The sequence below is a fragment of the Suricata suricatta genome, chromosome 15 (assembly GCF_006229205.1).
Source record: "Suricata suricatta isolate VVHF042 chromosome 15, meerkat_22Aug2017_6uvM2_HiC, whole genome shotgun sequence".
Classification (NCBI taxonomy): Eukaryota; Metazoa; Chordata; class Mammalia; order Carnivora; family Herpestidae; genus Suricata; species Suricata suricatta.
In genome coordinates this window covers 67,796,635-67,819,530 of record NC_043714.1, presented here as the reverse complement: position 1 = coordinate 67,819,530, position 22,896 = coordinate 67,796,635, and the positions used below count along the sequence as shown (strand labels likewise).

The window sequence follows — 22,896 nt, the reverse complement described above, 5'->3', positions numbered from 1 at the left end:
ATATTTGCCGAATTCTTTTATCTTTTTTGTCTTCAATTCTTGCCTTTGGGAAATTCTACCTCTTAATGGCAGGAAGAAGAAATGAAGACATGTGGTCAAGTCAAGTCACCACGTTAACCCAGAAATCTGCTACTATTTTAAACATTTTTTTAATGTTTTATTTATTTTGGGGAGTGAGAGAGAGAGACAGTGTGAGCAAGGGAGGGTCAGAGAGAGAGGGGGACACAGAGTCTGAAGAGAGGCTCCAGGCTCTGAGCTAGCTGTCAGCACAGAGCTCGAACCCAAGAACCATGAGATCATGACCTGAGCTGAAGCCAGACGCTCAACCGACTGAACCACCAAGTCGCCCCATGTCTGCTACTATTAAGTTATGTCCGTTGCTCACATTTATTCCCAAATGTCTTCAGTCTCCTGCTTCTCTTCCCACCCACACCAGTGGACAGAGCTGAGGCTTATTCTCGGTCTGCTTTCACACCTGTTTGATGGCCAGCATCGCATGATAAAAGATACTTAGACTTGGCATTATGGTAGAAGAGGAGTCCCAACCAGATTTGCAGTAGATTTTCCTTTGGGTTGATTTCCTACCATGTTTGCATATAGACAAGGATATTGGCTTTCTTGGGGTTTGATTTCCCACCACCCCAATTTAAAAGGAGACTTCTGGAGGTTAAACCAGCTTGTCTTTGCATTCACAACTAGAAATTACAGGCTCTTTCTGAAATTGGAAGAGTGTTTTCTAGTTAGGTGGATTGTTAGAAAGAGTGTTGTAACCCTTGGTGTTACTGCCAGACATCATCCCTCATAGCTGACGGAGCCTCAGGTCCTGTGGGTTCAATACGGGCCCTTCACACTCGCCAGGTTTCCTCTTGGCCCCCTCCCCACTGAAGGATATTTTCATAGGATTCCAGATTACGGATTGGGATATCTCCCCACCTTATTCTGTACAATCCACTGCCAGATGACTGAATGATGAATGTGTGTTGTGGGGACATGGAGATGGCCCAGGTGCAGAGGAATATTGGGAATCACCTTTGACTACTCTTTGTGCATGCCCACTATGCGCTTTGATTGTTCTGAAATGATTCTCAGACTCCGAATCTGTTGTCAATCAAGATAATGCCTCAGATCTCCCAACTTTCTGAATCTTTTTCATCATAAAGTACTTCACCCAAGAAAAAGTCACCTGTCAGAATTTCTTCATGTGGACCGAAATGTGAGAGAATATATAAGAATTCATCCATGTATAAGATCAGCATTACGATGCAAGAGATTTCCTAGGTGAAAATCTATACAATGTGTATGTCCTCTTTGAGTCTTACTTTCAATCAGTGTTACCAACTTAAGAGTCCCTGCGTCAGGGGGCGCCTGGGTGGCTCAGTCGGTTAAGCGTCCAACTTCAGCTCAGGTCAGATCTCACAGTTTGTGGGTTCAAGCCCTGTGTCAGGCTCTGTGCTGACAGCTAGCCCAGAGCCTGGAGCCTGCTTTGGATTCTGTGTCTCCTCTCTCTGACCCTCCCCTGTTCATGCTGTCTCTCTCTGTCTTTCAAAAATAAATAAAAAACATTAAAAAAAATAATTTAAAAAAATGAGTCCCTGCATCTTACCTATAGTAATTAAGAAACAGTCAGTGACTCCCAGTAAAGGGAAGATGTAAAGGAAAGACATAAATGTTTGTTCTTGGTTTTTTTTAATGACAGTGTCCGCTTTGATTGCAGTACAAAAATCGAGAAGGAGAAGCGAGAGCACGCAAAGCAGCACGGGATGATCCGCACGGAGATCACGGGAGCCGAGATTGCAGAAGAGATGGAGAAGGAGAGACGCCTCTTCCAGCTCCAAATGTGCGAAGTAAGAACAGCTTTCGCAGGCACTTGCCTGGCATTCGGTCAGCTCTGGTCTTTCCTGCTAGTCAGCAGTTTTTCTGCTTAAATACAGGCTGTTTGATGACGGGGGACTGTTTCCTCCGGGCTCTCATCTCCATTTTTCTCCAAGCCTTTTGGGATCCGCCATTTCCCTGTTGTCTCATATTTTGAACCTTGGTCCTGTGCGGCTCTTTATGCCACAACAGGATTCTTTGGTGAGAACTTTAATGTTGCTTGTGAGTGTGGAAAAAAAGTTTGGCGAGGAGTAACACGGGTGAACATGAAGTCTTACTGGTCCAGGTTTAGAGCATGTGTTGTTTTTTTCTTAACCATGTGTCCAGTTGGAATGAAAGCTTAAATAAAGTCGTCATGAAGAAAGTCTGAGTTCGTGAAAGAAATGTAGTGGAAGCATGCTCCCTTAGACTTAGAGCAGTGGTTCTCAAACTGGGTTCCCAGCAGGCACTGGTACCCCTTGACCTGCCTCCTGCTATTCTGATGCTAACGTGTAACAGTTCTTCTATCAGTTTTCCAAAAATACTGAAATGGATAGAAATTCCTTAATTTTTTAAGTTTTTCTTTTTTTTTTTTTAATATTTTTCCCTCTTTCGCCTTTTAGCTTCTTCTTGAACCTGTCTGCTCATAAGCACTTCTTTATTATAAAACAAGTGGAAAAAAAAGCAAACAATCCCAACAGAAAGTCTTGGATGCTGGTGAATATCACAGCTAGTAGTGTTCATTAACTGCATAATTAATAACAGTGTGTTTTCATTTTAATTTTTTCTTGTTCTTTCATTCTTGAGTACCAAAAACTCTAAAAGTTTCAGTGCCTCATGGCATATTTCTCAAAGAGAATGCCATTTTACTTGTTTTCTGCAAAGAGCAATCTGTCTTTCAGGTGTCGACCATGTGAACTCTAAGTTTGAGAGCCACTGCACCAGGGGGAAATAATCGAACATTCTAGAATGTTTTGCTGTGTTTGATTTCTACTTGTCTAGTAAACTAATCTTGAGAATTTGTGAACCACTAACGCTCTAATCATTTTGTTTGTACACTTGTGACTGTGCCCGATGGTCATTTCCCAAATTAAACTCACACTGTCTAAAGGCAGCCAAGGTTCAGTAACTTGTGCAGATTCACAATTGGTATTCTGCTCCCCAAACCCATGACTGGAAAACTCTGTCTGTAACAATCAGCATGCAATTCTGTTTTATTTCCACAGTATCTCATTAAAGTTAATGAAATCAAGACCAAAAAGGGCGTGGATCTGCTGCAGAATCTTATAAAGTATTACCACGCACAGTGCAAGTAAGTGGAAGATTGATCACGGTTATCAGTCTCAGTAAAGAGCCCCTTTGCTTCTTTGCCTTTCTCAATTCTTTCTTTCTTTCTGGTTTTCACTTGGTCGCTATATATACTGATAACAGTCTTCATAGTCACATGGTAAGAAATAGTAAGATCTTCCATCTTGGTTGTTTTCTGTAAATCACTAACTCATATTAGTGCAACTATTTGGTTACTCAAAAGTGCTGTCTTATTCACAAATCCTAACATTGACCCTGCAGTCTGTTAAGCTCTTGTTACAGATAGATACATCCCTGTCATGACAGAGACCCCCTCCCCCGCTTACTTAGCATTTTACCTATTACTTATTACGTGTACCTACTTGGAATTTGTTTTCATCATCTGAATTAGGTGAAATTAAATTACCTTGGGCATTAAGAATACTTTGCCTCAGTCACTTAAGCATCCAACTTGGGCTCAGGTCATGATCTCGTGGCTTGTGAGTTTGAGCCCCACGTCGGATTCTGTGCTGACAGCTTGGAGCCTGGAGCCTGCTTCAGATTCTGTCTCTGTCTCTGCCCCTCCCCCACTCGTGTTTTCTCTCCCTCCCTCCCTCCCTCCCTCCCTCTCTCTCTCTCTCTCTCTCTCTCTCTTTCTCTCTCTCTCTCTGTCTCTGTCTCTCAAATATAAATAAACATTGGGAAAAAAACTTTTTAAAAAAGAATACTTAGCCTTCGTACTTGAATTCCTATGTAATGGGGGGTATGCTTTGAGAACAATCCATTGTTCTACACCAGCACCATTTCTGCCTATGAACATTGCATTTTTATTATTTTTGAGATTCTGTGGCATTTGCTTATTTACTTCTTGTTTGCTTACTGGATTAGCTTTCATAGAGTTTTTATGTGAAAACATGCCCATTTAAAAATTGTTTTTAATATTTACGTATCCTTAAGGGAGAGAGAAAGAAAGAGCACAGAATCCAAAGCAGGCTTCAGGCTTCGAGCTGTCAGCTCAGAGCCTGACATGAGCTCCAACTCATGAACCGTGAGATCATCACCTGAGCCAAGTCAGATGCTTAAGTGACTGAGCCACCCAGGCGCCCCCAAAATTTAATGTTCTAAGAACATCTTTGCATTTAACTGAGACATTTAGGGAGGTCCCCAGTAATACTGCAGGGACACGGGAGGCGTGAGTCAGACAGGGGAGTTCAGACCCTGGCAGCCGGGCAGCCATGGGATCTTCGTCAGGTTCTTCTCTGCCCCTCAGTCTCCTCATCCGTCGGGTGGGGCAGACGTCCGTAGGTGTGCGAATGAAATGAGACGGTGCACGTGGAGTGGCGCGCCTGGCGCCGGCCACGTCGTGCACATTAGCTATTCTGAGGAGCCCAGGGGCCATAGAAAACATGTCCGCGTGTGCCTATTGTACAGAATTGTTTCTCTTCCGGAAAAATTTTAATGATCAAATAGTTATTTACATGAATTTGCTTTGTTACCTTTTTCCTGTTTTTCAAAGCAAATTCTACCTTGTATAATAAATGAGTTTCACATATAAAAATAATCCATCGAAGTGAAAACAATTTCACTTTTATAAGATAAAGTTTGCCTGTTTGTAAAGTTTGCCCGTGGAAACCTCACACTCAAGGCTTTGGCTTCGTAGCTCAGCGGGGCACCTGGGAAACTTCGAAATGTGTCGTGCTGTCCCCTCATTGGAGTTGAGGGTAGAATTTTTCACCTTTCATCAACTTGTTTTCCTAGAAACATATCATTGCTTTGAAATCTGTACAGAAATAAGTGAGCTTGTCAGTCTTCCTCAGTTACAGCATTTGGGCAGCAAATCTGATTATCTGATTTTAGAAATCTCTGTGTTTCTCACTTTTTTTTTAAAGTAAGCTCTGTGCCCAATGGGGGGTTCAGACTCACAACCCCAAGATCAAGAGTCACACGCTCCACTGACTAAGCCTGCCTGGCGCCCTAGAAGTCTCTTTTCTTTTGATCTCACATTCTCTTAGTCTGTAGAGAAAGGCTTAACCTCCACAAACATGAGTTTTCCAAATGTAGGATGTTTGGAGAACTATGTATGTTTTAGCCTTTGTTGGTAAAGGTGAAAAGGAGAGCACTTCTGCCCTGTATAGCTAACCATCTCCCTTTATTCTTTCTTCCTCGGCTTTTTCCCTTCCCAGACTGTTTATCACTCTCCTAACAAGCTGGGTACTTTGTAGGTTCTCGGGTATGAAGATGAAACAAGACTCTATCCCTGGGAGGTAACTGGTACAGGAAGGAAGTTGCGTCATGGTCAACACCGTGGGCCCCAGAAGTAACCGGTGCTACAGGCATCCGGAGAAGGGGAGACTTTCATCCGGGGCACTGAGGAGAGCTCCTTGAAGGGGCGGCAGCAGTTGGGATTAGACTTGGGGGGTGGCTCGCATTCAGCTGTTGAAATCTGGTAGAAGAGTCTCTCCCGCGGCAGGGAGATCAGCAGGAAACCCTACGCAGTAAAGCCTCCTTGTGAGGAGAGGTATCCAAAACCATCAAGGAGTAAAGTGAGTTAGAACAGGACTCATTCAGCCCTAGCTGCCCCCATGGTGGAACCTCAAAAACTCCCACACAGCAAGAAGCCAGGGTAGTGTTTTGTTAATTTTTCTTAATGTTATTGATTTTTGAGAGATAGAGACAGAATGCAAGTGGGGGAGGGGCAGAGAGAGGGAGACACAGAATCTAAAGCAGGCTCTGGGCTCTGAGCTGTCAGCACAGAGCCCGGCATGGGGCTCGAACCCACGGACCAGGAGATGATGACCTGAGTCTAAGTTGGGCGCTTAACTGACTGAACCACCCAGGCACCCCAACGATAGTGCTCTTTAGGGGAGACTCTTACTCTTTCCTACTTCAGGCAATCCCTCAAAAACCCCTAATAGACATATAGTAGACTTGTAAAGCATCTCTACTTAACTCAGAGACAGCAATTTCATATTCTGAGAACTTATTCCAGGTCCCCAAATGATGTTCAGTGCAAAGTCAGGTGGTGCACAAGAGCGGATTTGCTCCGGCAACACCTTGTAGAAGCCCAGCACCCCAGTGGGGATGCAGCTGCTGTAATGGAAAGACGAAGGGAGCAGGAAAGAAGAGCTTTTGACTTTCTGCTAGCCGTTTCAGCGCACCCACGCCCGTCACTCCTCCCTCTCAGAATCGAACCCAGTGGGCAATGTGCTGCTGTCAGGACAAGCATATGATCCTGCTGCTCACTCCTTTCCCTGCCTAGCAAGTATCAGCATGATCTATCTGTAGGATCACAAGCACTTACAAACATTGTTCTGGTATCCGTAATTTGAAAGGAATAATCGCTGACCTTTATCAAGAGCAGTCGGGAAAGTGCTGCTCAGGAAGGCTGAGTAACTTGCCCAGAGGTACATTCACACATTCAGTAGATGCTCAGTAAACAGGTGTCAAAATGGACAAAGAAAAAGAAACGAAAGGAAAAATAGATAAATTGGACTTCAAAAGTAATAGGTTTTGTGAGTGAATGGACACTATTAGGAAAGTGAAAAGGCAGTCCCCAGAATGGGAGGAAAATAGTTCCAAGTCATTTCTCTGATAAGGGTCTAATATCCATAATGTATAAAGAACTCTTACACTCCGCAACAAAAAGATAACCCAATTTAAAAATGGGCACAGAATTTGAATAGCCATTTCTCAAAAAAAAAATATGCAGTGGCCAAAAGCACAAGAAAAAAACCTCAGCATCATCAGTCACTGGGGGATATGCACGTTAAAACCACAGTGAGATACCACCTCGTACCCACTAGGACGGCAGTATTTAAGTAACAAAACAACAAAATGGAAAATCGGTCATGGCGAGAGCGTAGAGAGATTGGAGCCCTCAGTACATCACTGAGAGAAATGTGAAGGTGCCACTGCTTCAGAAGACAGCTTGCCGGCGCCTCCGAAAGTTAAGCCTAGAATTAGCGTCGCCATCCCACTCCTGGGTATGTATGCAAGAGAATTAAAAGCAGGTATTTAAACAAAAATGGGTTCCCGTACATTTATGGCATCATTATTCACAATAGCCCAAACGTGGAAACACCCAAATATCCATTAACTGATAAACGGACAGGCTGGGGTAGAGCAGTGCAGTGGGGTCTTACTCGGCCGCATGAGAAAACAGAGTATTTAGACCACGTTGGGAGACGTCACCGAAGGGACATGACTGCCGACTGGCCAGCAAGCTGGACCCAGACACTCGGAGGCGCCTCGCCCTCCCCTGTCCTCAGAATGTGGCTTCCCCACATGCCTTTCCCGCTCCCAGAGGCGCCCCAAGGGGACAGCCTGAGGAAGGTGCTGAGCTGTGGAGACACCTGCGTGCTGTGTGCGTGGCTGAGCACTGTGAGGGCCTCTGGATACACTCCTGAGATTCGGAGGCAGGTGCCGGGATCTGGGCATCGTGCTGCCTCTTGAGACAACACTCGAACGTAAGCTCCCTTCGCTGCCACTAACCCTGCCACCTACCAGCCTGGAGCAGCCGCTTTCTCGGCTCTCTCCCTGCCCTCCGATCACGGGGGCCAGTTTCAGATCACACTCGGGGAGGTCCCGGGAGGGTTACAGTTCCTCATACAGGGTACGACATGGAGGACCAGCCCCGTTATTCTAAGCAAAGAAGCCAGACGTGAAAGGCCACACTTCGTGTGATTCCATTTAAATGACGTGTCCAAAAAGACCCGTCCACTGAGACAGAACGCGGATTATTGTTTGCGGGGGAAGGAAGAATAGAGAGTCACTGCTAATAGGAGAGGATTTTCTTTCCGGGGTGATGGACATGTTCTGGACTTGGAAAGTGGTGACATTTGCACCACATGAATAGACTAAAAACTACTAACTTGTACACGTTGAAATGGTAAATTTCGTTGTACGTGAATTTTATCTCATTTTTTTTTAAGTGTGGAAAACAGCAACACCACAAAAACAAAGATCCATGAGCTTGGAACTTACAATTAGGTGACAGAACTAAGTCCTGAACCCAAGTCTTGTGACTCCAGAGCCCATGCTCTCAGTTGTCAGAAATCCAATTTTGTAAGTCTGGATTTGGGCCTAGACATCTCTATTCCAGAGAGTCTTTATATGGAAGCCCAGCATATCACTCTCCACTCGCTCTTTGATCCGAACTGTCAAGATGTATTTGCAGTTAATCGGTACTGATGCTAAGTAAGTTTCTTTAGTACCTCAGGACACACAGGGAACGTCTCTAAGAGAAAATGTCACCCTGGATAGTTGGAAATCAGTTGAAGCTTGGAAATCAGCTTTCAGGAGAGATGGATGGTTGATGTGTTTAAGAAGTCACTTTACTTTTTTAATTTGTTTTATAATTTGTTTTAAAGAACCGTATTCTCTTTGATACTATAGGACATCCTAACTTCTTTCGAAAATGGTATTACGGTCTCTGAGCATTTCAGCCTTTGGCCACCTGCCGCACCCCTTTCTGAGCTGAGCAGAATGTGTGATTGGAGCAACTGGGAGACACTCCTGTCTCTATTTCTTTTAAATTAAGTTAAAAACAGAGAACATAGTGTCTCCCATTCCCATCATTGTTGGCACAGAACAAGCAGAATAAGAAGTGAAGTTTGTAGCAACTTTCTCAGGAGAGAGAAGACCGCACCTCGCTCTGAGGGGGCGTGTTCTGCCCGGTTGGACGGGGACTGCGTTCAGTGTCCATGAGCTCCCACATTGTGGCTCTGTTACAGCCTGTCAGCATAGATGTGGGGTTTCTTCTGACCGTCGGCGCACATCTTACATTTTTCTAGCGCTCTGTGTTGTTGAACTGTGGTCCTATTTCCTCCAAGCTGCTTATTTAAGAATTGGAGCTAATGCAGCTGTGTCCCTAAGGTCAGAGAAATAATGAGGCTCATTTTGCTGGCCTGTGGCCATCATGTATTGAACCGTTTCTCTGTGCCTGGCATTCTCAGAGCATTATTGCCGTGCTCACAGTAACACAAGGCCCGCGAGATTACCTCCATTTCCTGTAGAAGGACACAGAGGCGCAGGGACTCAGAGATGCTGCTGTCACTCAGCGGGAGAGCCAGGGTTTAGACCCAGACCGGCCTGAGTTGTTTAACTACCCTGTGCTCCAGAGATAGGTAAACTTACACTCAAATCCCAACTCTGCACTTAATGACTAGATGACCCTAGTTAAGCAACTTAACCTCTCTGGGCCTCAGTTACCTTGTCTATTACAGGTTAATAATAATAATTATTTTGTTGGCCTCTAATGAGACTTAAAGGAGATAATTATGCATAATAGTGAGTGACTGGCACAGAGTAAATAATTATGTGCCAGCTGCCATTATTATTATTACTGTTAATCATCATCTATTTTCCAGAGATCTCATTATATTTCAGTAATTTACAGAGAAAGAGGCCAAGGGACAAGTGGGTCATCAGATAATTTTGCCTTCTACCGGGAGGCTCACATGTTTAAGTTGAGTGACAGGTAATCGGAACTGACATTTGTGCTTCATTTTCCAATTAACAAAACACTTTCATCTGTAGTAGTTCATCCAGTAGTTTGATCTGGCTCCTGGAAGCCAGGAAACATTCCATCTTTAGAGACGATCACACTTTCAGCAGGGTCAGGAACCTGCCCAAGGTTCTACATACGGTGAGATTTAGAGCCAGAATCTGATGCGCTTTTCACTCCCAAGTTCACAGTTTCAAGGGAACCAGAGCCAGCTGAACTGGAGGAAGGGAACAGGGGACGAGAAGCTGCCCCCAGTGAAATGTCGTGACTGTGACTCTGAGTCCCTTCCAGCTCGTAGCTGAGACAGGGAGGGGAGGGGTCACCAGAGTGGGATGGTAGACAGCACGTTGGCCTTCTAAAGATAGTATTTCCCTTTCTTAGGGGTTCTCAGCTCAAGATGTCAACCTTAAATGTTTTTGGAACATGTAGGATTTCGGTAATCACTGTGGAGGCCCTATGTGTATATATCTCCATCCCAAGATGTGCCCTAAAGTCGCTGGTAGTGCTGCGTTCTCAGTCACTCACTGAGCGTCTGCTTGGTGTTGGGCCCGCTGCAGCCCAGACATGAGACAGTCTTCACCCTCAAGGACCTCATTCTTTAGTGAGGAGACAGCAGCAGATGAAGCATGGGGAGAAATAACTTGCAGCAAGGCAGGGTTAGAGAAACCTGCAAGAAGGGCGAGAAAACTCTAAACACTGAAACGAGTGGGGCTCTGTAGAGGCGTCAGACAAGGAATCTCCTCACTTGGTAGTCACGGGCAAGGGCATCGGAATCAGAACCTGGCCTCAAATCCCAGTTTTGCCACTTAACTAGTCGTGTGAGCAACTCAGGGGCTCAGCCTGCACCTCAGTTTATCCTCTGAAATGGAGAGGAGATTGCAGTGCTCGTGAATCGTTAGGGTTGCTGTGGGGATCGTGGAAGTAACAGCCAGAACGCACACCCCACTGAGCTCACAAATGTGCGGCATGTGTCCGTGCTGATTATGATTCAGGGTGTGGGGTGCGGTCTCCTTGTGCACGTGGCAGGATACTGTCTCCCAGCTTCTGGGTTTCAAGCATGCGCCCAGGGGTCTTTGGGGAACTGAAAGATGGCCAGCTTTCCTGAGGCCTTTGTTTCTAGAAAAGTCCCTTTTCTCCTTAGAGCATCTAATTCATCCTCATGATATTCCACTGGTTGATTTGTGTGTCTCTCTCGAGTTCAGAATGGCACATCCAGGAGGAATGGTTCTGTGGATAGACGGAAATGCACAGGAAATGGCTGTAATTTGCAGTGTCTCCATAATAGCTGCTAGCACACGTCACATGGTGCCCATGATCTGTCTGTTGGTGCATCTTTATAAAACACTGAAATTCATTTATAAGTGTTTTCTCTAGGGGCGCCTGCGTGGCTCAGTCGGCTAAGCATGTGACTCTTGATTTTGACTTAGGTCAGGATCTCATGGTTCATGAGATCAAGCCCCACATCAGGCTCTGTGCTGACAGTGTGAGCCTGCTTGGAATTTTCTCTCTCCCTCTCTCTCTGCCCTTTCCTACCTTGTGCATGCTCGCACACTCTCTCTCTCTCTTTCTCTCTCCTCTCTCTCTCTCTCTCTCTCTCTCTCTCTCTCTCTCTTTCAAAGAATAAATAAACTTCTAAAAAAGTGTTCTGTGTGACTACGTGGGCAGAGAGTAAATAGATTTTTCAGGTAACTAGGGTTTATTTCTTTTTTATACTTGCGGTAAATCTCTGGTGTTCTCCATCATAGTTTCTTTCAAGATGGCTTGAAAACGGCTGATAAATTGAAACAATACATTGAGAAACTGGCTGCTGATTTATATAACGTAAGTATTTTATAAAATATATGCATTTTAAGTTGCTTTTGTAGCTGATTATCAGGAAATCTGAAATCTGTATGAGAAAAACTTTAAAGAAGCAAGAGTAAGTGATGTGTCTGTGTAAACTTGGCAGTTTAACTCCGAAGTCCTTAGTGGTCAAGTATCCTAGAGTTTGTGGGGCACAGGAAGAGCAAGGATGTGTCAGCAGTGGTTCTAGATGGATCTCCATTCGGGGTCTAGAAGCAGCATCACGTGCAGTCAGGGTTGCACAATGTTTTGCCCCTGGAAGGACAGAACTTAGGACCATCTCACAGAAGGCACCTTTAGGAGTTTTTTTTCACTTGCTTGTTCTGTATTTTCTCTTTTTCATCTGATATCTAGGTTTTTCTTTTATAGTAAAATCACAAAAACTTCTTTGAGGAAAAAACTAAATGTAGGAGTAGAAAGGACCAGTTTGTTCCCCATAAACCAATTGGCACTGAATAATATTAAACATATATTTTATGAGTACAACCATATTTTTTCTGATTGTCTTTTTTTTTTTAACGTTTATGTATTTTTGATAGAGACAGAGCACAAGCTGGGGAGGGGCAAAGAGGAAGGGAGGCACAGAATCCAAAGCAGGGTCCAGGCTCTGAGCTGATAGCACAGAGCCCAACACGGGACTCGAACCCGTGAACCGTGAGATCATGAGGTGAGCTGAAGTCAGACACCTACCTGACCGAGCCCCCCAGGTGCCCCTCCAGTTGTCTTTTAGCAGTTAACATGGTCGCAGTAAGTTCTAGCTGATTATAAAAAGCACAACCCATTCATTACCTTGGGAAAAGAGTAAACTTTCATATATACATTAGCCCATTGGGTTCTGGTCCTTTTTACTATTTTCCTCGGGCCCATTTAACCATCCTGGTATTCCTGTTCCCACCCTTTGAAAAACCAGAAGCAAGTGACTCAGTGCTATTTCTTAACTTTGTTTGAAACAGTACTTCAGACTTAATGGTCTTGCCTAGATGTATTCTTTAATAAGAAAGCATGGTACAGATTCACTAATTTTAAAACTCACTGGTACTTTCACAAGATGAGAAGACTCTGCCTTTTGTATAAAAAATGAGTTCGTATCAAAGAGTTTAATGAGGAAATCAACTCTATAAACTGTTTAATGACTGGTTTATATTTGGATGAATTAAACTCTGCTCATAAATGTATAAAAGACGTGTGGTAAAAGTCCCGTTTTTCTGTCACAGATAAAACAGACCCAGGATGAAGAAAAGAAACAGCTAACTGCACTCCGAGACTTAATAAAATCCTCTCTTCAACTTGATCAGAAAGAAGTAGGTGATCTAGATGTTTCCAGCAGGGTTCCCAGTATAAGTGAGGTGTTTCCTGATCTGCAGAATCGGCATGTCAGCAGCCTCCTGCCACCAGGGTTGTGGGGACACGTGAGCTAGAAGACACAAGTGTGTCCCGCTGCCTGGCCCACGTGACAGCGGGGCTTTATTTCCTTGCCCTCCTTATACGAGAGATGTGCTTAACGCCCAGGCTGCAGTCCATCGCCCCGAGGTTTGCCATTCTGGCTTTGACCACGTGTAGTTCAGAAGCCCTGCATCCTGTCAGGGTGAAGTGCACGCCCCATCCTCTCTAGGTCACCTCCGTCCTTGCTGGGCAGACAGCAGGTGGCTGTAGCAGAGAGCAGGCTGGCCATAAGAGCCAGGAGCCCTCACAAAGCAGTGTTAGGGCCCTAACATCTGCTGGGAGGTGGCACGTCGGCAGAGAGGGGACTCTGAGTGGGACACTGCCCAGCATGGTCAGCAGGCTGCAGACCGTGTGGGGCAAGGAGGGTGGAAAACTGAGAGACGGGGTTTCCGAGGTGGAAACCAGGCCTAATTGTGGACAGCCTTGGACACACACTGCAGGGTGTGGACTTTATGCTGAGGGTAAACTACGTAGTGAGCACGGTCCGTTTCCTAGGAGAGGGTTAAAATGTGCCTATTTATATTATGGAATTATTATGCATTGAATTTAAGTGTCATTTCTCAATGCAATATTTGATAATAATCACATAATATATAGCATTTTTTATATTGTCATTTCCTCGTGATGGCACCTCACAAGGGCTAAAGTTTCTGGAGGGGTTCATGAGTCCAAAAACAAGGCAGCTCCCCTGAACGTGGAAGCAACTCTAATCCGGGAAAGCAACCCCCGAAGGTTCTCTTTACCGAGTGAATGTCTCCCCCTGGGGTCTCAGCAGGTGGGAGAAGTCCGTAGCCTGTAACTCCGGGCACCTGCCGCCCGGAGGACGTGGGCGTCAGGACCAGGAAGGTGTGCGTGTGCCGTGTACCCATGCTGTCCTCAGCCAGGCCTCTTTGAAGGTGCTTATTACGGGCATACAAATCCTAGGAGCCGTGGTCTCCTTGAATGATTTCTCCATGTCAAAACAATAGCAAGACCTAAATGGAGGAGGGGTAAGAGGTAGATTTCTGTTTAGAGAGAAAACTGTGAGGTTTTGTACTTACCAAAATGGCCTTAACCACTTCCTACCTTTGCTTTGTTGTATAGTATCACCGCCTTCCAGTATGTGGGACCTTTCTTGGGCGGGTGTGGGGGCCAGGGAAGGACTGTCACAGTCCCTTTTAGTCTTGCATAGGGATTGATGTATTCTGCTCACAGTAGCTAAAGACCAAAGTTCATATAAGCCAAAGGAGTGTGTTCGTGATGAAATGCACATGATTTGATTTAATGCTGCTCCGAATTAATAAATGACGAGTGTTCATTAGCACCATGTCCAGAGTATTTTACAAGTAAAATTGATCTTTCACAGCACACCTGTCCTATTCCTGTGCTGTTACTGTCTCACATTGCAAAATAAGTAATAAGAAGGTAATGATTTTTAATGACACAAATAAGAAAGGAGGACCTTCCACCATCGAGTTATTTCCATAGCACTACTATTAGAGAAGAGTGTAGACCTGAGAAATTAAAAGCCCCCAGCAAATTATTTAACCTCTTCGCCCTCACCAGGTTCTCACTTGACTTTTTTAAAGAAAGCTCTAAGAATCTGAGCTGTAAACAGGATCCCCAGATTTTTGATGGACTTGTTTTTTTCTTGTCAAAAGTAAAATTATTCATTGATCTCTGGCACATGTTCTATGAAATTAATTATCTTGAGTTTTTATAATAGCCTAACTTCCCAAGAGAACTGTTTGCTCTGTAACTATATTTAGGGTTGAAGATATTTTATTTTTAATAATGACACCCATAAATCTTTCCCCAAATTCCAGCATTTTGAGTCTTTCTCACTAGCGCATGATAGTGTGGTTTGCAGGGTGTGTGACAGATTCTGTGTTTGGCCCATTTCTCCCGTCACAGTGTCGGCACCCAAAAGCTACTCAGTAGCATTTCCAGAAGGGAGCCTTGGCCCACTGCATGTATCCCTTCCACGAGACGCTCAAAGCTTCGGTGGAGGAGGTTAGTTTTAGGTTGGAGACGAGAAACATCTCTAACCCCATTAAATCAGTCAGTAATCGCTTGCTGTCTAAAAAGATTTGAGACTTTACTCCTTAATAATGCATTTTATATGCTAATACAGTTTTCTAATAAGAAAGTAAGGCGATTTGTCTGTACTGCTAATAGAGAATAGGAAATTGAACTAAAAAAAAAAACCAAAACCATAGTTTCATTCTACAGTTTCCATTTCTGAGCTCCCATTATGGAATTTCCCCAAGGTTTTAAGTTCATTGTGTAAAGTTTGGGTTTTTTTTGTTTGTTTGTTTGTTTTTTGGTCCAAATGGATTTCTCACTCGTATTTCTCTTTCCTGAATACACTTTGATTTTTATTATGCTGTCAAAGGATTCAGGACCCATTTCATTCCTTCCGTTGTGTCTTGGTTTGTTAATTATTATTAGTGTTGATGTTCCACGATTTATTTTCTTAAAAAGGAAAATCCCTTTTTCATTTATCTAGACACCCTGCAAAGCAAGCTAAATGGTCCTCATTTGTCAGAGTGCAGAAATAATCATTTGTGGGCCTTCCTTAAGCCTTAGAACTCATTAGTAGTTAGCGTAGGGTGGTCTAGGCTAAACTTCTGGAATGAATGGCTTCCTTCCTGCTCAGCCTGATGGGATGGGCTTCTGAGGTCAGAGCCTGGAGATGAGCCACTTCATTCACCTATACAAGCATATTTGCCTGATGCAGAGCAAAGCCCAGTCAGCTCGCTATTTCAGAATGTAGTTTATTTAGGCTGGTAATAAATGTATGTAGGGAATGTCTTAGAGGCAAATTTAGAATATAGTATTTTTCATAAGTTATTAGCATCCAAATCCTTGCTTAAGTACTCATATTTTTAAAACCAGTTTTATTTTAAGGATTAGTGACCTTGCTGGCAGGGCTACATAGTTTTAAAGCATTTGGACAGCCTAGCGGTTCCGTGGGCAGACAAAGAGCCGTTCAGTTCATTGGACAGCATTCCAAGGAAGAGAGTTATTCTTTTCATAAGAATTTTTATCCAGGGGGATTTCAGATTTTGTTTTTCATGTTCTAGGAGGTACGGATATGGCAAAGGTCCCTGACTCAAGATCCATGTTTAAGTGGTTTTTACATGACATCATTGGATAGAAGCAGAGAGCTCCTTGGATTTCATTTACCCCTGCCTCTTGTTTTCTCACATGCCGTTCTCCACCACCCCATCTCGTTTGGCACCCTGATTGTTCTTTTTACCATGGATATGTTGCGGCCTCTTTCAAGAAACTGTGTCACTGCTTTGGGGGCTGTCGTGGAGGCACTGGTGGAGGAAGGCTGTCCTTGTAGCCAGTCTGTTCTGTAGTCCAGTCCTGTAGTCACATCATCGGTCCAGAAAGCCTGAAAGCACCTGTCAGAGAGGGCCTGGGAGCCACGTTTCTGTGAGTGCAAGGCTATGGGCCCTGATTAAAAATAAACATGTAGACGAACTTTAGAATAGGGTCCTAGCCCGCAGTCCACTCTGCCACCCCTTCCTTAGGTGATTGAAACTGTCCTATTAGGTGTTTCATCTGGAAAGAGTCTGACCCCTTTAAGACCAAGAAATGACTCAGATTTTAAAAATGACTAGTTTGTAACCTCTTCAGGGTGAGTCTGTTTGCCCAGTAAAGTGTGCATTCAGCACCCAGTTACCTTCAGGAGAGGGCAGGACAGCATGTGGTCGGTGGATGAGCATCTTCCTCAGGGACACGGGCTGTGCCCCACCCCATTCCTCAGCACCTTCCTGTTTAGGTATTCAGGACATGCTTTTGAACACGGAACTCATCTGATGTGGAATAGCCTCACAGACGTGTGCTGTCCTAGAGATGTTCCCTCAGCCGTTAATAACATCAATTTGAATCCACGGAGCACATTGTGTTTGGTCCAAAAGGATCCCAAATGCCAGAGAGAGACCATCTCGACCTTCAAGGTAGCTTGTACACAGGCCAACAGTAAATAACCAGTGGTTAAGTCCACTTTCTGGTTCTTCAAATGTTACTCCTGAGCTGGGTATTTTTATTATGTTCTCTTTGCTTAGAACACTAAAAAAGAATCCTTCGACAATTTTTAGTTCTTTTTAGGTTTTCCAAAGTAATTGGGGATTCACTGAGGTGTCGATTCCCATTATGCACACTGTGAAGTTTGTCTGCCATTTTATCTTGGTGAGAGGTGTACCTCGTGTTCTTCCACGCAGGTTTTTTCTGACTCAAATAACCTGAAGTAAAACAAATATAGGACGTTTTATTGTCCCATCTCCTGAGGTTTATCATGATTCTGAAGGTGGTGTGTGTTCTGGTGTTAATTCTCTTTCTGATGGGGTTTTCTCTGTATGTGATTAAGAAATGCTATGACTGTCTGTATGCTTATTAAAAAGAACAATGACTATCAATGAAATTAACTATGTTTTCAAATGTTCTGCCTTTTTTCTCTGTTGCCTTTGCCCTTCCTGATCGAAGTCTAGGAGAGTAAGTCAACACTTTCTGTGAGATTGTATTGTCCTACTTCTGTGTCCAGACCCCATGTGCTCAATCTGCAGCTGAGCGTTGTGGGTTTATCTCTTCCATTGTCAGGGCGGAACGGCTGTGTCTGGTCATGTAGTCTTTAGAAATGAGTGGGGAGTACAGGCAGAGTGCTGGTATTAGACCAAGCTGGTTTGCCTCTGTCCTGTTCTGCTGGTCCTGGTCACCGTTGTCCCATATCATCCGCTTTTCACAACCAGAGAAGCCCCTTTTTTAACTAAAAGCATGCTTGACAACTTATTTTACAGGGCCCTCCTTAGTTACAAAACCAGAACTTAGAACAGTTCCAATACCTGACTCAGAAGGTCGTTTTCATGGTGGGCATTTAGGCAGAATGTGTGGAGGAGAAGAGGCGTACGTGAGGAAGAGCTCATCCCGGTTGCATGGCCTGCGGGAGCCGCCTCTGGTTTCCCCGCCGTCCCGTGCTGCCTGTGGAAACTTGGCCTAGCACGGGACGGCCCGCCCGGCAGCATGCTGGACACGGCTGGGCTCTGAGCCAGACACGGCGGCTCTGGACCCGGGTCCTCCGCCGCAGACTTGCCGGCACTCTGCTGATTGTTTCCCTGCCCAGTTTCCTCTGAAATGAAGGCAAGGACCTGACAGCCCTTAAAGTTCTGGGAATTCTCTTCGCCCCCCCACCCGTGGACAGAGGCCCAGTGGCGGAATAGAGTCAAGGACTTGCGAAGTGCTCCCAGCACTGGCTTGATCTGTGGCTTCTCCTCCCCAGGACTCGCAGAGCCGGCAGGGAGGGTACAGCATGCATCAGCTCCAGGGCAACAAGGACTACGGCAGTGAGAAGAAGGGCTACCTGCTGAAGAAGAGTGATGGGTACGTAGGAACTCGCTCCCACCCGCAGCTAGGAAAGCGCCCTTCAGACTTCCCAGCGCACCAGCCTCGGACCTTGGCCCGCCGGTCTTGCTCAGGGGATTTAACCTACTGGCTTTAGAAGAAGCAGTCATTGCCCCATGGTCCCTAAATGTCACCTGTGACTTGGGACGTGCCATTTTAGGAAGGCAGGTGCTGGCTGGCTGGCGGACTCCATGCTCACCCACCTCTCTCCCCTTTTATCCATCGCCCTTTTCTCTCCCAGAGCGCCTGCCTGGCCGCCCAAACCCCAACCCGAGAGTCACCCCGACTCCTCTCCTCCTGTCACGTCACAGCCAGTGTGACTATGAGACCTCATGCCTTTCTCGCTGTCTCTCTGCCTGCCCTCAGAGGAGCCACTGCTGTCCCCTGAACTGTTCTGGTCGCCTGCTGACTGGCCTGGGGCCCCTCCCTCTTCTCTGCTGCGCCCCCGCACGGCGCTTCGAGTCGCCTTTACAAGACAGAAGGCACATCAGGTCATTCCCGTGCTTGAAATGCACGGAGGGCCGCCCCTCTTGCCTGTGTCTCCAGCGTAGGCCGGGGCCCTTTCTCCCGGCCCTGCCGCGCTGGCCGCCTTCGCGCTGCTCGACCGGGGATCCTGCTTCACACTAAGTACACGAGTAAAACCCTAACTATTCACTTAAACTCACTGCCTTTCTCTTTGAAAGACAGGTTCTTGTTTCCTGATTGCTTGTGGATATGCACTCCTTGATCTTTATCTAAGACATATGCATTCTTTTTGTTTGTTAAAATTTCAACTATTACTTCTATAAATTACAGCCCTAAATTTTTGATCACTGTCACTTCGGCTTATTACTCTACTCAGGCATCCACCGAATGTCTTTTGGGAATTTGAGTGTATGTCAAGCATTGTTAGAGACGTTTGGGAATATAACATTGAACAAGAAAAGTAAGAAAGGGGACACCTGAGTGGCTCAGTCAGTAAGGCATCTGACTTCGGCTCAGGTCGTGATCTCGCAGTTCATGAGTTTGAGCCCTGCACCAGGCTCTCTGCTGTCAGCACAGAGCCCACTTCAGATCCTCTATACCCCCTCTTTCTGCCCCCTTCTCAAAAATAAACATTAAAGTGAGAAAGCCTTTAGCCTTTTAGAGCTTACATTCTAAGTCAAGAAACAGTAAAGGAGGAAGAAAATTGGAGGTCAGTGTTGTGCGCTATGGAGAGAGATGAAGCAAGGCAGCACCTTGACGCGTATAGGAATCTCCCTTGCAGTCCTACGGGTGGTCAGAGAAGACTGTGTGAGGAGATGTCTGGGCAAAGACTTGAAGAAAGTGAGGGGATCCTCTCTGCAGAGATCTGGGGGGAGGGGAGTGGCCAGGAGCACGCTTCCTATTGTGATACACACAGGTGTTTGGCACAGCGAGGACAGAGTGAGGAGCTGGGGGTCACAGAGACACGGTTAGAGGGCGCAGGACACCAAGCCAGGAGGGCTTTGGAAGCCGCTAATGAGGATGAGAGTCATTTGGAGGGTTTTAAGCAGAGAAATGCCAAAATCTGACTCGTTTGAAAGGCTCTCTGGCTGCTGGGCTGAGCACGGCTCTATAGGATGTAAGAGCGGAAGCAAGAGACCAGGTCAGAGGTGACGGGAATCCAGGGAACAGCCCCAGAAAGGGAAGAAGGCCAAAGCCTGGATGATGAGGGTAGGCCCCCCAGGATTTGCAGATACGGTGGTAAAGAAAGGAAAACATCCCAGCACATAGCGCAGCACCTGGCTCTTTGTAGAAAGTCAATAAATGTTGACTATTAAATCTTGCAAATTTTGAAAGAAGAGAAAACACACTAGTTACTCAGATCAGTTTTAAGCTGGGCTTTTCATAACAGAGACAGTGATCAAATTGTAGACCCAACAGCATGGTATCTAGTGGACAAAAATTTATTAATCCTGTAGTTTTAACACGACTTGCCTAAAGGCCTGGAGGTTTTCTTGACATTAGAATTGCCCGTTTCTAAGTGACGTGGTTAATTTCTACCCATTGAGAAAGGTCAACATCTTTGAGTAGGTATTGTTTGGTTCAAACCTGAAATGTTCAGGAAAAGCGTCCCCATGTGAGCGTGTGCTCTGTGCCTGCCGGACACCGCCAGGTGCCTGTCATTCAGCTCATTTGACACCTGTGAGTAAGGCCGCTCCTGCAGAGAGATGAATTGGCTGAGATCCTACAAGAGCCCAACTTCTAACCTGGGTCTTCTGAGTTAACGCTGGGGTACATTCCCCTTCCGTTTCAGAGGGGGCATCGCCACTGTTGATGCCGTTGGGATACACAAGGCATCGGCTGTCACCCACTCACACACCTGCCTCCTCCATTCTTCTGGTGTCCTTCCTCCATGCACTCATTTCACACACATCTGTCAGGCACTCTGGTGTCTCAGGTGTAGTCGGCCAGGTGCTGGAAGGTAACCGGCACACACGAGCGGTGGCCAGCCTCCCGCCATTGCCCAGGCTGCAGGGGGTAAATAATGATAACCCAGAGTGGCCCATCAGTGCTGCCTGCGGAGGAGGAGAGAATTGCAATGCTTGTACGAAGACAGACTCACTTACAGACCGTGACTACTGATGGGTCATGTGATCTCCTTCAAAGGACCGTTTGCTTTTAGTAATTTCTGACTCCAGTTCCGGAACACTCCAGTTCTGCAGCACTCCTTGTCACTTAAAAGATTGTCATCAATTTAAAAAACACTTTACATTTTTTAAAGTAATTTTAAAACTTTGCAATCCAAAGGCACTTATTGAGAGGCAAGGAGTAGCTGTTCTACGTATATCTTGTCACGATCGTCCTAGAGGATGGGCATCATTATATTCATGACGCCGAGTAAGGCAAGCAAGCCTCCAAGAGGACGTGAGCAAAGTCGTGGCTGGTGGGGGTATGGTGCTGGCATGGACGCCCATGTAATTGAGCCTCAGAGTTGCAGCTCGTTCAGTGACACTAGACCACCTTCTCATAGAAAATCCCTTTTCTGGAATTCTAAGGTTTGGGCCTGCTGTAACTGGCATTCTGTATGGTGCTCTCTGGACAGGTGGTAGAAGTCTGTGGTACGCCCATTCAGGAGCTTCTTTGGCAAGCATCCTTAAAGCTTTCTGTACAGAAAGGGGAAAGCATGGGCATGGAGGCCATTCCATAGGAATCACAGGAATTAAAGCTCTCCAAGTGTTCACAGAGATGGGGCTTGATTTTGCTCCGCCTTGGTCACCTGGAGCACCACATGATCGATTTCTATTAGCGGAAAGGTTAATGCTTTGGTGTTACTTTCCCTGGCTTTATTGCTAATGCAGAAGAATTCAATTCTGTGTTTGGTTTTGCGTTTCCTTACTATACATTAAGAAAAACTAATGAATAAAGGTTTTACTTAATAAATGAGTATACTGAGGCAGGACAGTTTCTTCACGGTCAACTATTCATAAGTTGGCTGGTTGATACCTTAAAATGTGTTGCTGAAGAAGGACCACACCTGTTTGGGCTCAGTGAGTCCAGGGAGCACGTCCCCTGACTCAGCAGGCTTTTACAAGGGTCAGGTGGGATGCCAGACTAGCGACAGCACTGGCTACATTAACCGAATGCAGGTGTGACCCTGTGACAGATGTCACCTCTCATCAGCCATTCCCCTAGGCAGTGACATCGCTGTAATCTGAGGGCAGTTTATCAACCAGTAGTTCTGCATTTACCCCCTGATGATACTGGCTCTCTGAGCACAGCGTGTTCAGTTTATTTTCGGTCACATGGTGCCAGATGCTGTCCCCTGTGAGGCTGCTTCGGAGTAAACCCTGCTGCCAGTAGTCACACACCACAGGACTGCACTGTCTGTGTTGGGAGTTGGTTTCAAATTCATATTGTGGCAGGTCTCATAGAGGCCTCAGTTAAGAAGGAAAAGGAAACACGTGATGATACTACTTTAAATGCCCAAGAGAAGCTACAGTTCTCTCCTCTGATGTTGTCTGTTTCCGTGGCAACCGAGGGCCTGAGAAGCCTTGTCCTGGCCCAGGGGATCCCTGCTCCCTGGAGCTTTCGGTTTCCTCCTGGGACGGCTCTCTACTAGGGCACCTGTACCGGCCCGCACAGGTGCTTGTCCCACTCAGGCTCACCCATACCTGGAGCGTCACCAAAATCAAAACCTTCCAGGTTGGAATGAGTTCTCTTTGGCTGTTTCCGAGGAGACGTGTCAGCCCGAAGGAGAGGTGTACAGGTGACCAAAAATGTTCACCCATGACCCACAGCTCCTTTCTCTGGGTCCTGCAGTGGCCCCACCCCCACTCCTCCTTGCCTGGCAGACGTTTTGAGTTACTTTCTCCATTTCTTTAGATTGCATTTTAATTACAGAAGCAATAGATTGAAACAGCCTTCTTGGGGTACCCAGGTCAGGTCATGATCTCACTTTCATGGGTTCAAGCCCCATGTCAGGCTCTGTGCTGACAGCTCAGAGCCTGGAACCTGCTTCTGATTCTGCATCTCTCTCTGCCCCTCCCCCTGTCATGCCTTGTCTCTCTCTGTATCAAAAACAAATAAAACATTAAAAAATTAAAAAAAAAAAAACAGCCTTCTTGCAGAAGATTCAC

The 22,896-nt window shown here is 45.7% G+C and overlaps 1 protein-coding gene across 4 annotated transcripts in view; it reads left to right on the top strand.

The window, feature by feature from the left end:
- ASAP1 (ArfGAP with SH3 domain, ankyrin repeat and PH domain 1) overlaps positions 1-22,896 on the top strand; it is a 310,121-nt gene that overhangs the window by 224,085 nt on the left and 63,140 nt on the right. For 3 of the 4 annotated variants that reach the window (XM_029923857.1, XM_029923859.1, XM_029923858.1), the window contains exons 8-12: positions 1,715-1,844; positions 3,078-3,163; positions 11,389-11,464; positions 12,700-12,786; positions 18,195-18,295. In XM_029923857.1, the coding sequence (XP_029779717.1) occupies positions 1,715-1,844; positions 3,078-3,163; positions 11,389-11,464; positions 12,700-12,786; positions 18,195-18,295 (480 nt within the window). Of the gene's footprint in view, positions 1-1,714; positions 1,845-3,077; positions 3,164-11,388; positions 11,465-12,699; positions 12,787-17,404; positions 17,414-18,194; positions 18,296-22,896 lie in introns of all 4 variants that reach the window. The other variant, XM_029923855.1, reaches the window with a different exon arrangement.